At 30.7% G+C, this 15,000-nt stretch overlaps 2 protein-coding genes across 3 annotated transcripts in view; one reads left to right on the forward strand and one right to left on the reverse strand.

Moving 5' to 3' along the window:
- Positions 1–3,027, forward strand: part of LOC125073214 (filamin-A) — a 99,422-nt gene extending 96,395 nt beyond the window's left edge. For both annotated transcript variants that reach the window (XM_047683956.1, XM_047683964.1), the window contains 4 exons: positions 362–537; positions 974–1,135; positions 1,461–1,640; positions 1,872–3,027. In XM_047683956.1, coding sequence (XP_047539912.1) covers positions 362–537; positions 974–1,135; positions 1,461–1,640; positions 1,872–2,012 — 659 coding nt within the window. In that variant the 3' untranslated portion in view covers positions 2,013–3,027. The remainder of the gene's footprint in view (positions 1–361; positions 538–973; positions 1,136–1,460; positions 1,641–1,871) is intronic.
- A 2,162-nt stretch (positions 3,028–5,189) lies between these two features.
- Positions 5,190–8,236, reverse strand: LOC125074801. Its single transcript, XM_047686231.1, has 3 exons — positions 8,188–8,236; positions 6,535–6,729; positions 5,190–5,542 (listed from the first exon to the last, which is right to left on the reverse strand). Exons 1-3 carry the CDS (start codon positions 8,222–8,224, stop codon positions 5,376–5,378), a joined length of 399 nt encoding a protein of 132 aa, XP_047542187.1. The 5' UTR covers positions 8,225–8,236; the 3' UTR covers positions 5,190–5,375.
- Positions 8,237–15,000: the final 6,764 nt, after the last annotated feature.

Raw genomic sequence — 15,000 nt, forward strand, 5'->3', positions numbered from 1 at the left:
TTAACGTATTTTCTACACTCCCGGGCACCAAATGCGCGGAATACCTACAAAAAAATTCATGGACCCATTCTGTCTCTTCGGGGCCCGTAACGGGATCGCTTGCACATGCTACCGTGACCGCAATACGTAATATGTTATTTCTCAATAAGAGTGACTTACGAGTCACGTTGAGTGAATTTGGGTGCCATCATTTTGATTTTAATTTGAACATATTTGTATCATCATATATTAACGCCAAATGTTCAAATTTATTTTTAAATAATGTATTATAATAATGAAAGATGTTACTCATTCTCACTCTTGACAATTATTAGCGAATTAATATTTATTTCTGTAAGCTTAATTAATAATATTGTTTCAGGCTGTCCTTTAACAGTGAAAGTAATGGCCGGTTCGGAGAGCGGGGACGCGTCGCGGGTAGTTTGCTCTGGCGCCGGCCTCGCGGGCGGAGTGGTCGGTCGAGAGATACGGTCCTGGATAGACACAAGACGAGCTGGTCCCGGAGAGTTGACTGCACATTGTACCGGACCTAACAAGGTGAATAACAAATAATGGTAGCAATAAGGTCCGACCGACGGAATATCGACCACGTCTACAAACTTAAAGATGGCCACTTCTACATCCGTAAGAGGGTGTAAAAATAGTGTACTCTACTCCCCTTACTTTCGTAGCCAGATACATTGGTTATTCGATTAGGCGGGAGAAAGATATCGCTCAAAACAAACAGCTGTATGTTTGCGCTTTCCGGAGTGTAATCGTAGTGAAATTTCCACCTTTTACTCAGTTTCTTGACAGAAATACCTCAAATATTTTAACACCACGATCTCTTCACCGCCTAGCACTAAATAAACAAACATCTTGAATAAATAGTTTTAAAGTATTCTATTGTTTATTTTTCTTTACTAAAATCCGCAGTAATGCTAGTACAAAACTTAGTTACCATGTATAAAAGAGTAACCTGATATTCTCGTAGGTGGCTTATTGTGAGCTGTACGAGCATGGCGACGGCACGTTCACACTGAACGTGAAGCCGGCGGAGGCGGGTCGACACGTGCTCAGCGTGCAGTTTGCGGGCGAGCACGTGCCCGGGTCGCCCTTCGTGCTCAAAGTCGCCGGCGCACCTGACCCCTCAAAGGTGAGTTTACGTATAAAGTTAAATAAAGTCAGCGCGTGTAATTTTGTATTTTCAAATTAATATCTTATTATTTCGAACTGTAAAATAATTACATTCTTTATAAGTCAATAGAAAAATGTCTTAACACTTCGCTTCTTTAAAGAACATGAATTTCATGTCAGTGTATGTATTTTTGCAAGCCGTTAATGTGTCTAATCATCGAAAGAAAACTCAGCGATTAATTTTTCATTTTTACATATATTGTTTAAAAATATATATATATTTTAATTTTATAAAATAATAATGATAATTAAGTAAATGTTTGGCCTTGTTCGTTGTTGCACAGGTCCGAGTGTACGGGCCGGGCGTGGAGCCGGGCGTGCTGGCCACGTTCCAGTCGCGCTTCCTGTGCGACACGCGCGGCGCGGGCGCGGGGCAGCTCACGGTGCGCGTGCGCGGGCCCAAGGGCGCCTTCCGGGTCGAGATGCAGCGCGAGAGCCAGAAGGACCGCACTATATTGTGCAAGGTATACTACCGCTTATCGTATTCCTTATGTTACCAACTTCGTTCTATAATATTTTTAGAAGCCATCTCAACTCAAACCAAATATATCCTTAATTCTTATATAAAGTCCAAATTGGTATTTTGCTAATTAGAATACTTTTACTATTTAGATTTTGTGTGTTTGTTCGGTAATAACTTTGTTGGCTACTATTGTGATACTTACCCTTTAAATAAAAATAATTCATTGTTCTAGTTCTCTCCCACCGAGCCTGGCGACTATCGAGTCGAAGTAAGATGGGCGGGGCGACACGTACCCGGCTCTCCGTTCCCCGTCATGATCTTCGACACGCAAGAAGAACTACGTCGATATCTACAAGCTACCGCAAACCCATAAGAATGAACCCCCAACACCAACATCTAACCCTCGAATCATAATCATAATATACAGAAGTCATAAACATTTAGTGTTACCAATCTAAAAAATTAAAACAAAAAATTGCCTCATTCAAAATATGTAACAAAAATAAATTTAAATAAAAAATATACTATACATGAACGAAATTAATAACTTCATTAATAAAACAGTGACGTATTTTTACAATAATTTTGTCTAATCTATGCTTACGTGCATTTTTTTAAAATATAATATCTGCGAATATTCATCCGTGATAGTTCGAGTCATAAAGAGCCTTATATGTAAGGTAGTTAAGACTAAAATAGGTTGTACACGGGAAATCATTTATCGGTGACGTATGTATGCTAACGATCTTAATTGATACAAATAATTACTAATATTATATATTTTCATATTTATTGCAAGTCAAAGATTATTTATCATTATATTTAGTTAAACAATGTGACATAGATAAGTGTATATCTATATATGTAGACATTATATTACGCCCAAAATTAGTTCTTTGGTATATAACATTTCTTTTATATACAATTATTGATTCTAGTGATATTTCACGTGAAATTCGAATCTCGATATCGTAATAACGTCGTTAGTTTCCTTATTCTGTGTTATACATTACTCGATGAACTATCGAAAGCTATAATATCCACGAAGTACATTCCAATAAATAAAATCATAGGAAGCATAATAAATATGTTAATTTGTTAATATTTATTAATAAAGACTTAGAGTTAGGCGCCATCATTTAACTTTTGTAACTAACGAATCTTGTTTCTTGTTATAATTGCCTGGTATTTATTTAAGTAAGATTTGAAATATAATATCGGAAAGTACATTCATATTGCTGTCTCATTTGTTTTAATAATATTTACTTATGCAAGAAAGAGACAGTGTGACGTAAAATACATATGGTATGAAGTGTATTTCAAATCTTACTCTTAGTGACTGGGTGAACGCTAAGGGTAACTAATTGTTAATAAATTGAACATTATTATATTATTTGTTTTATTTTATTCCATTTAGATGATTTTTTGGATTTAATTCAAAAATTAATTATCTGTACTAATATTATAAATGAGAAAGTAGCTCTGCTTGTCTGTCTGTCTCCTTGAACGCCAAGGAAGGATTGGTTATTTTTGTTATGCCCAACGTGACGACCAATCCCGAAATGCAAAGCTGCGGGCGACAACAAGTTTTGTATATAGTGTACAAAACATTTACATATCAATTTTAAATTTGATTTTATTCATTAACATAAAATGTTTTTTTTTTGTGAAATTGGTTCGTAGGTACCTTCTAAATTCGCCTATTTTATAAAAGTAGTATATAAGGGGAAAATTGTTTATTTGTATATGATTTATCTAATTCTATTTTTTTTTCAAGGTCAAGTTCTATATCATCCCTGAGTGCTATATTATATATATTCATTTTCTTTATTAAAAATTCAATTCAGCCGCGAAGTCGAAGCCGGGGCAAGTTGGTAGTTATTTCTCTATCCTTAGAAATAGTGTCTACAATTACAACTAATTTTAAACAGTTTATGAAACGTAAACAACTGATGATTCATGTTTACTGAAAATTCAGAAAATTAATTCGGAGTGTTTATTTAGTCTGAAACAGTATGAGGCAAATATCATTTGTCAACGGGATTAGCAAAATTCACAGAACATTACCTTTCGCGCACGTGTGTACGCAAAGATAGATTCTACGGTGCCTTACTCTCATAGCTCATCGGGGCAATCTTCCAACGCGACTAATTTATGAACTTTCATACATGATGAATTAATACTGCCCACTTCTAAGCTACAGATTTCTATTAAAAATTAATAAATTGTTATCTTGGCCGAAGACTATACCCCAGAATTTACATTCATATACGATAGAAAAAGATCCGGAAAGGGCCTCCTAAAAAATTTACCTCGAACTCGCAAGCTCCGTTTTGGAATCATTATCACTACATAACATAAAACAAAGTCGCTTCCCGCTTGTATGTCCATATGTATGCTTAAATATTTAAAAGTAGGCAACGAATTTTGATGCGTTTTTAATAGATATAATAATAAAGGGGAAGATTTATATGTATAATAAATGCATAATATAGTAGAGAAACACTGATAATTTTAGAAGTTTCTAATGTGATGTCGTAAATAAACACATTTTTTTGCGCTTACATTGCAAACTAGATTGAACTGTGAGATAGATCAAAATAATGTACTACAGTATTGTACACCTTAAGAAAGCCTACAAAAAATACGACATGTCTATCTCTTAGGGACAACCCACAAAAACAATTTTTATCCCTTACTTTTTACGAGAAATAATGGTTTATTTACGAAGCGATTTTTAGTAATACAGCATTTATCCTTATCCAATTAAGTACCTTAAATACATTGTGCATTTAATACAGGTCAATATGGCACCGCGGCATGTAATTTAAATGAATATTTTTGAAGATATTACGGATTTAAAATGCAAGGACATAGCATTTTGTATTGTCTAATGACAAAAAAAGCTGTGAAACTTGTATATAAAGATATTCTGTACTATACATATTTAGTATCAGCATTGCACCCGTGCGAAGCCGGGGCATGTCGCTTGTTATTCATTAGTTAATGCCTTAAACATTTGAATATAATTAAAATATATACTTAACGAGCTGTTAGATAGTAGAAAATAGGTACTTAAAATAAAATCGGGATACGGGAAATGCTTTTTATTTTTTTATATTTAAAAAAAAAAGCTAGCAACAAGTGAAAAAAAATTACAAAAATCATTCCAATGCAGTCGCTTAAAAATAAGTTTTAAAAATTAAAAACGCCTATTCACAGAAATTCGAATAATATAAATATCAACGACTCTTTGATATTGAGAAAAACTATATGTAGGAAAATAATAACACATTTATTCCACGTATAGGCTACTTTTGAATTAATTAGTTACAACACGTCATATATTCTTTTTAACAAAGGAATAAGTACTGAATATAAACAAAAAAAAACGAATTACATTAAACAACAACAAAAAAATAAACAAAGTTTAGCCTAATTTGAACTTGATAAATTTATCACGTACTTCATGATGCTTAATCTACATTTAATAAATGTTAATGTTTTAAAGGTTTGTTTTGAATTTAAAAATAAGAAAACGCTTGGTCAGAACAATCAAACATAGTCGACAAAAATATTATAATTTTACCAAAAAAAAAAAACCAAACCAACATCGATATTTAATGCCTTTACGACTGTGGGTGTGGAGCCATTAAAAAGTGATTTAAAGAAAATAGACGTTTATTTTCAAATTAATCTCAAACCTTAATAATAATATATCGATTTTAATAAATAATTAAACAAAGTTAGGTCTGTACCTAAATGTAACACTGCGTCGATCGGGATATGAAACTCGTGGGTTGCCGGCTATTTGAGATCGCAAGGCGTCTAAACTCTGCCACAGCTGCTGCATCTGGCCGTGAATTATCACCTCCAAACGCTGAATAGAACTGTGAAGTTCTCCTGAAAAACAAAGTAGTATTATATATTTATATACATAACTAACCATGACAATACGCTATTAAAATACAGTTATTTTTTCAAAAGGTTATTAAAATTAAGAGTGGTATAAATGAACAGAATAAAAAGTTATACGTTTACCGTTGAACCCTTGATCCTTTTGAGTTTGTAAGTATCTGACATTTCCGAAAAAAATGTTTCTTAACAGAAAAATTATCCTAACATATTTAAATAATAAATGATATATAACACAAAATGAAGAGTCGAGATGACACTATAGTTAAAGCTCATGAATCTAAACTCAATGTCATGTTGATCAATTGCATTTTGCATATGCCTAATTTTATGAGTTTAAAAAGACTTAGGGAAGAGAATATGTTTCTGATAAAATGTTGATACATTTGTATCTATGAATTTTCATTAGAACAGCCCGATGGAAGCTACAAAGCTTCTCATCATGAAAGGAAAGATGGCCTTTGCAAAAAAGCGAAACATGTACGTACAAACTGCTCCTACACATAAAACCATTTTAATAAGTATTTTTGAATTCTACTATGGATGAAAATTATTGTTTGTTATTAATAAATATTTTTAGATATGGTTAGATAATATTAAATATGTTTAGAGACAAATTCTGATATAATTTTTTTTTTTTATTTAAGTTTACGAAACTGACTTACAACTAGTGCATACAAAATAATATCTAAGCTAAACAGAGTGTAATGTGTAATGAAGTTGCAGTCTTCTTGATGTAAACCTAGCATGCTTTAAAAAACATATATCTTAGTTAACAAGAACAGTACTTGTGCAATTACTGTCTAGTTAATTATTTAATTATTACATAAAATAATGTGATTTTTTTTAAAGTTTATTTTTAAGAGAACCAACAGATTCACTGAAGACATCTAAGTGTTGACGACTACAATTCGCAAGCGAGCAAATACGGTAAATTGGCCAACATTATAATAAAATATTAAACCAATAAAAATATGTACTTGAAGTGACAACTCCGTGTAAACGTCTCGTAATAGTCGCATTCGCTGTTGCGTTAATTTCTTGAGTCTTGACAGAGCACATCGCACGCGCTTCTTCTCGTGGTCCACTGCCGTGGTAAGTTGCGTTACGAACTTCTATGAAAGGCTGCTTGGGGTGTTCAGGTTCTGTACTAACTGCATATTGGGGTCCGCGAGCTATAGAATAAGAACATGCATAATTATATCTATATAAATGAAAAGCTAAAAAATAAGTACAAAAATTACTCCTTGAGGATTTAATGTACATTAAATAATTTTTAAGTTTTGTTTATAAAATAATTATTCATAGCTTATTAATGATTGATATTCTAAGCCTTCACGATGCAGACGGACATTAGACAGAGGGTATGTATTACTATAGCTTTGTGGGTGTTATTATGAGACAGAATTTTATATGTGTAAATTATAATTTTAAATTTAAAAAAATATCTACAATTTTAAAATGATGCGTATTAAATATTTTTTGGGCAATATATATTTATTTAAAAAACAGAAATTAACATCTAAGCTCTTATTTTTAATAACCAGATATTCCTTGTTCAATGAAATCGAATGATCGAAGTTATAACAACGAATAATAACATAAACATAATACCGAGATTGGCCGATTAATCATGTACATGTTTATAAAATTAAAAAAAAAAACTTTTTGTATTACGATTTTTGTCCGAATGACACTTGACTATAATTACTCATATTTAACAAACTCGCCGCCATAAAAAAATTAGCACATTCAGTCATTCGTTCAGGAAGACCATGAGCATATAATGAACAAATAGTTATATTAATAACTCAGTGTCGAAATGATTAAAGACGTCAACTCTCATTTGTTTTTTAAGTTACGATCACATGTTTACACAAAATTAATTTAACTTCTGTCGTCTCCTTTGATCTTCTTCGAATGAAATAGTGTTAATGGTAATGGTGGAAAGTAAAATTTTATTATTAGAAACCCTTTATTCGACATCACACGCGTAAACGCTTACGCAGATATAGATATATTTTATGTATTATATTTCAAAGATTAGTTCTGATGTTAGTTGAAGAAAAAACTATATTTTATTTATTTATTTATTTAAATGATTTATTGACCACCATAAAGTTAATGGGACAAAAGGCGGACTTAATGCCTGAAGGCATTCTCTTCCAGTCAACCTTTAGGTCAAACAGAAAAACCATGAAGGCATTAAAAAATAATTAAAAGTTAATTAACAATATATAACAATATATGCATATACTTATATAAAACTACATAAAAAAACATATACATGTAAAATTAAATAAAATATGTATTTCATTAAACCCTTTTTCAGATATAATAACTTTTCAGTTTCACTCTACTTACAATAAAATATTAAAATATATAAGTAGTAAGAATATCATAGGTTTGATAATATTTTCGATAAATATTTTTTTTTTTTGGCTAAAACGATTATTACCATTTTACGTTTAAAAAAAACTTTATTAATTTCTAAAAAAGTTTTAATTTGTAAAAGTATTACGGCCAACAAGTTTTAAATATTCGAACGTTAGAAATGCTACTGATAAACAAACTTTCCTAACAATATTCTACCATATTATTTAAAAATAAAGAAATTAAAATAAAATACTTACTATAAATATTTGCGGGTGCAGTTTTAATAGAAACCATCACAGAAATTATTATCAATAACACAAGTTGCCACATTTTAACTAATTTCAGTCTGCGTTTATTTATATATATTTTTATAGTATTTATCGTATTCGGTATTAGTATATTCGGCACGAATAAAAAAAAACACTTTTTCTACGACGATTTTTTTAAATGGTTAATTCGCTAATATATTGAGAGCCACAGTGCGCAATCGTCCAATTCTGTGCCAGAACTAATATACCTGTGAGGATCGTCTACGAATTCATATATAACGTAGCGAATTCTACGCTTCGTAACCAGCGACGACAAAACCTTTTACGAATAATCATTGCTACAAAGCAATATATCGTATGTAATTAATTATTAATATGTAATTAATTATACAATACTACATATTGTGTTAGCAATTTAAAAAGCTTAAAATGCAAACGAAGTTAAATTTTAAAATAAATAATATATTTATTAAATTAAGAACCTTTTTAAATATAAAGCCTTCATATGAAGGTTCAAATTCAAGTAGCTACTAGGTGAAGGAATACATCGTGAGTTAACCACTGCCACCATTACCAGAAATTAAGAACGAAATTATTTTCGGTAGCGTGCAGTGCAAATAAACAGTAATAAAAAACGATGAAAATTTGTAATTTTCAACTATCGTCTCGTTTCTGCTAGGAAGTTAAAATCAGGTTATTCGATAAATATACCCAGTACGTAATGAGAAAATAATATAAATTATTATTCAGCTTTTTAATATTTCTATAAATATTATCATTAATGTCTATAATAATGTTACGAAAAACTAATTTTTCAACGTAAGATATGTCAAATAAAATGTATTATTAACAGAACAAACCAATTGAATCCTGAGACTCCTCGGGAGAGAAGATAATTAGAAGCGTTTATTTCAGTACCGACGACAATATTAGGTTTTAGAAAATGAATTAAGGTCTTATAAATTAATTAATTAAAGATGACTGAAAATGGATTGCCTGCCCCGGAAGACACCAACATTCAAGAACCTTTTACTCAAAATCTACATAATGTAGAAACAATAGACTGATAAATTTAAATCAGTTTTTAACCGACACAAAGGAACTAATTACATTTTGTCAAATTGTCAATTAAACATAACAACCCAAGAATAAAGAAGATTAATTTGCAATCTTTTAACACATCAACCTTTTACTATTTTATAGGGCTGTATAAATAACGCTTTAAAACAAATGATTCCAACAAAAAACAGAAAACAGACACGGTGCGAATGAAAAAGCCAGACGCTAATTTAACAATCAGATAATTACATGAGCTGTTATTTAAATAATTCGCATTCATTTAACTGAGGAACCAAGTAACATCTTTATACGTTAAAAGATAACAAAATCTTAAGAAAAAAAAATGTTTAATAATATTGACATATTCATTAAATTAATAATCATTATCGTACCACAATCAAATCACCAGATCGTCGATACTATGACGTCACAGTTGCTGAAAATCCATCTCTTAGACATGTTTACGCCTAAATTGTACAGCTTTAAAATGTCATTTAAGATTTTTTTAATACATAATTAAGAACGCATTTTTTTGTTATTTTGTTTCCTGAATCACTACCCAAATTAAAAAATAATTTGGGTAGTGAGTCCCAATTTTTATTTTTTTTTAATTATTGGTGCTTAACTAATACTATCTACTTACGCTGTCCGCACACGCATTATTTAATTTCTATATAGTCTAATTGTACTTGTGAATAATCATTTTCACTGATTGCAATTAATCATGTGCGCCAATAAATAAATAATTATAATAATATTTAAAAGAAACATATCGTTAATAAAACTAATTAAGACCAATATCCAAATATATTAAGCCTAGAAAAAACATCTGCCACCTGCTTTAAATACTCTACTTTTTATTGTATACCTCTCTAATACTAAGCAATATTCCGCATTAAACCTTTTTTATGTAATAGGCGGATAGGCAAATGTACTTACTACCTAGTGGTAAGGGGTCACCACCGCCCATTGACATTGGTGTTTTAAGCAATATTAAACGTTCCTTATATTACACCAATGCGCCTCCAACTTTGAGAGCTAAGATATTATGTCCCTCGTCCCTGTAGTTACACCCTTCAACCTGGAACACAATTATGATAAGTGTTAATCGTCGGCGGTCATCATATCCGATGACCGGGTGATACCCAAACTTGCATAAAGCCCTGACACTATGTATAAACTTAATCCATAAATCAAAATGTGTGAGTTGAAGCGTGGAAGAATCGTATTATTATTATGCCAACTATTACTCAATTTAACTGGCAGAAATATCAAAGGTTAAACGTGACGATTTGATAAATTTACTTATTCAATTTATAGCATAGAATAATAGGGTATAATATCTCGGTTCGTCTTCAATCTTCGACCTACTAACCCAAGTATTTACCAATCATTTAATATAATAAGCCATTATAATATTAAATAATCCGTCATTGAATTAACCCCTCGTCCCCCACCTTATAGATACTAAGATCATCTCAATCACTTCTCTTATTATTTAATGCTGCATCTTCCTAGCATATGACAACAAAAAAGCACACAATTTAACGGCTGTTCTTAAATAAAATTTCTATGAAAAAGTATATAACCTAAAAATAATGGCTGTCATTTTGTGTAGGTTATACAATAAAATAATAACCTACGGAAGTATGATAAATTGTCACAAATATTCTTTCTTATAGTAGTAATAGTAGTAATTTAATTATTTCTGAGGCTTCCTTTCGTCACGCTCTATTTGAGTGATCAGATGTTGACCTATTTCGAAGCGTAAAATCAATCTGTTTCGATACTCAAATACAGATGTCGACTTTGTATAACTTTAAAAAGTAATTTATTTTGCAAAAAACATACATGTTTATTGCGTTTAAATACTTTGTTTATATTAACCACGTACATCGAATCTTTCGATCGCAAATTCGGTCTAATGGACAAGAGTGGACCTGTATCTACTTTTTTATAGCTCTGCAACATTAAACTTATACATCTCATGAATTCCTTTTTTAATCCAGCATTAAATCGTTTGTTAAATAAATCAATGCTAACCTAATACACATAAATAATTTATTTTTAATAAAATGTCCCCATGACCGTAATTTGGCACCGGAGGTAAATCTCAAGGTTGAGTGAATTTATGTATTATAGTGAGATGAGTGAAGTGTGCATATTCCATATCCTCATAGACCTATGTATCATTGGTCTATGACAATCCAAAACAGCTGTGAATAGATAAGACGCAGCAGCGGCTTCACGGGCTTTCCGGAGCGTAAAGGGCAACACTGTTAACTTTATAACCTTAGCCTAAGAATTCCTTGACTGACTACCAAATAATTTCTAGTGCTCGGAGCTCAGAATTCAATACCGAAATTCTGATGTCCCAAATAAATATATTATTTTTTTTAAAACAAAGACTATATTTTAAATAATCAAGCAACAGATGTATATTTTTAAAGGCACATATTCGAAGAGCTTTTGACAAGTTATATCTTACTAATAATAATAATAATAATAATAGGTATATGAGCAGGGTGTTTGATTATTTTTGAATAGACATATCATGGAATAAAAAGAATAATTACTTTTTTTACTATTCACATAAAATGCAAATACTCATTACCTAAATTTAGCTAACAGCAGGTAACTACGAGTATGAATAGACGTTCTACTTATTATTCCAACTAAGAATCAAAACATGATATTCATTAAACATTATACCTATTCAAAAAATAAAACGTCACATGTGACCTTTTACTGTTTGTATGACATCTTCCTGGTCTTGTTTTACCTCATGACAACATACCAGATGCTTCTGACTCACTTAGTATTACTTAAATAACTAGATTATTAATTAAATTTTAACACAATGGAACGGTCTCGCCGAAAGAGCATGTAAAGACCATTCATGGTTATCAAGCGTCAAGATAGGAGCGTCGATATGCCAACAACTTGAATTTAGACCGTTGCTCAGCGAAATTGTGTCAAGGATTTAAATACCATACAGCTCATGGAAGCCATTGTGATACCACATCTTTTATGACCATGGGAAATTAATTCAATTAAAAAGGCATTGCACAATAAGTTTCATGGAGCTTAGGCAGGAGATTTATTGCAGCAATGCAACCAAATATTTTACAATAAGTACAAAGCATTTAATTCTATCAACTACTTGTTGTATGACTTATTATTAGTTTTTTTCTATCTTAACATTCATCAATTCTTAATACAATAATTTTTTTCGTACGTATTAACACTAACAGCATGAAAATAAAACTGATTGCCAAATCAAGCGTATTCATTCGAAGAAGGAATACAGTTAAACAAACTGAAGATTTAAGTTATCCTTGCGATTAACTTATAGCTCTTCTTACATTATAATCGGTTCTTGATTAATATATATTTAGTAATTATACAACATTATTTCATTTGACTACTCATACCTATCCTCTTTACTTTTACTTTTAAACCACAGCTTCGTCGGAATTTTAAACGCCATTTTCACGAATCCATAAGTAATATCATAGATTCAAGCTCTTGACCAATGATAGGGAGTCAATTCGATGTAAAATGTTTATTTGTCTTTAATTCTCTTGTAGTTAAAACACCGTGACGTCTAATGTATAAAAATCAAATTTCTACTTATAAGATTCTATGTACTTACGAACAAAATTAATAAAAGTCAAATGTTTTAACCAGATATCTAAATTTCTACTTATAAGATTCTATGTACTTACGAACAAAATTAATAAAAGTCAAATGTTTTATCCAGATATCTAGTAGTGTCAATCGATGAATTGACGAAACAATCGTTTTGATAAAGATACCTTTACGATCCGATCGTAGTTTAAAAATTGGTTTGTGAAAAATAACTTCCTTCCTTATTTATGCACACAGCGTTCTGGATATACTTTTAACTTGGCTGATATAATTGATTATAATAATTAGATATTTATTTTAATAACAAAACCATAAACTATTCTTATTGTTTTTTTTAAATGTGATGTATATTTAAGGGTAAGCATTGCTTGGGTGACAAAATATTGGATCGTTAGGTTAGTATGTAAAATTTATTTCAAACTCAATTTCGATTGTAAAAATATCTTATAAAAGAGTTATATTATTGTTGAAAATTACAGTTATACAAACGTTGTCTTAATTTATGTAAAGTCGAAAATTATATTTATACCTAATTATTTAAGTTATGGTAATAGTTTTAATTTTAAATAAAGAAAAATATTGATAGAAAATAACTAATCCGATACGTATAGCCAGAGCGAACGAAACTATCGTGCTCAAAAGATCATCGTAAAATAGGTATCCCAACTAAATTAGACCAGATAAGAAAATCCTGCTTTCGAAATCGTTTGATGATAACACCAACTGTTAGTTAATCAATTAATTCATGGCCGAACTTACTTCATAGTTCATATATAATCCTAATAGTCCGTAGTTAAATATAGTGCAATTAGTGAACTAGAGCTCGCAGACATGAAAGTCATTTACATTATTCTAAGTGTAATTGCATTTGGAAGTACAAGAGGTAAGTCTATTTAATTACGTAGAACTTTTTCATAATCATATTATCGTTCATATAAGGGGAGACAAGGTTCATTGCACTTCATTTATTCATATATCTGTGGTGATAAGCTAATTAGAATGTACCTACTTGTATCATTTTAAGCACACTTTTTTCGTAAATAGATTTATTAATATTATGTATTTTACCAGTTTTATTTAGTAACTTGCTTGTATGTGAGTCTATGTTTAATCTTATAACTGTATATTCAAAAAAATCTCTTAAATTTTACTCACAATTATTGCTAGTATTATTAAAACATATATTTAGTTCTTAAATGTTTCAATAAATGGCGTGAATCACTTTATTTGTTTTTTTTTTTAATCACGCTATTCTTTGACAAAGGAAATAATATTAGACTATTGGTATAAATTTATGAAGTATTTGTCTTTGAATCGAGCAGTGTTATATTCAAATAACAGGTGTAGCTGCGGCTTCCCCGGGACTGAAACTATCTCCATACCAAAATTCATCTAAATCGGTTCAATGGTTTAATTTAAGCGCAAAGAGATAACAGGCAGAGTTACTTTCATATTTATGTCATTATAGATACTAAACTTCGGTCATATCAGTACAAACTACAAACATAAAAGTAAAAGTTTGTGTTTTTAAACTTTTATAATATTGACTTGTTCAGTTACATAAATAAATTTGTATTACAGATGTAGTTCAACCATATCAAGAAATAAATAGCAATGCAATAATACGTCAACTTTTCGAGATGCTAAAATATTCCATTAAGAATGGTTTTGTTCAGAATGATATTCCAATATATTTAGATCCATTTGAATTTGACTACAGAGAGTATCAAATTTATTTACCGAACAAAATACTGAGGTTAGTGACTTAATTTAATAGTAATTCTTCAAAAAGTCTAGTACTTGAAACATCTTAAAAGAAGATTTTGTGTTCAAATTCGGGCAAAAATGACTAAATTTCTATGTATTTATAATTCGTCTCGCGCTCAGCGGTGAAGGATCGTGAGAAAATTGTTTTAAATGTATTGAAAATGTGGTGTATCCAATCCGCATTGAAAAAGTTTGGTAAAAGAAGCTCCTAACCTTCTCCAAAAACGGAGACAAGACATGCCAGCAACATTTGAAGGCCCAAATACATAAAACCGAAATGAATATGAAACTGGACCACCGACTCAACACTCCTTGATTTAGTGC

This window comes from Vanessa atalanta, chromosome 2 (genome assembly GCF_905147765.1).
Source record: "Vanessa atalanta chromosome 2, ilVanAtal1.2, whole genome shotgun sequence".
NCBI lineage: Eukaryota > Metazoa > Arthropoda > Insecta > Lepidoptera > Nymphalidae > Vanessa > Vanessa atalanta.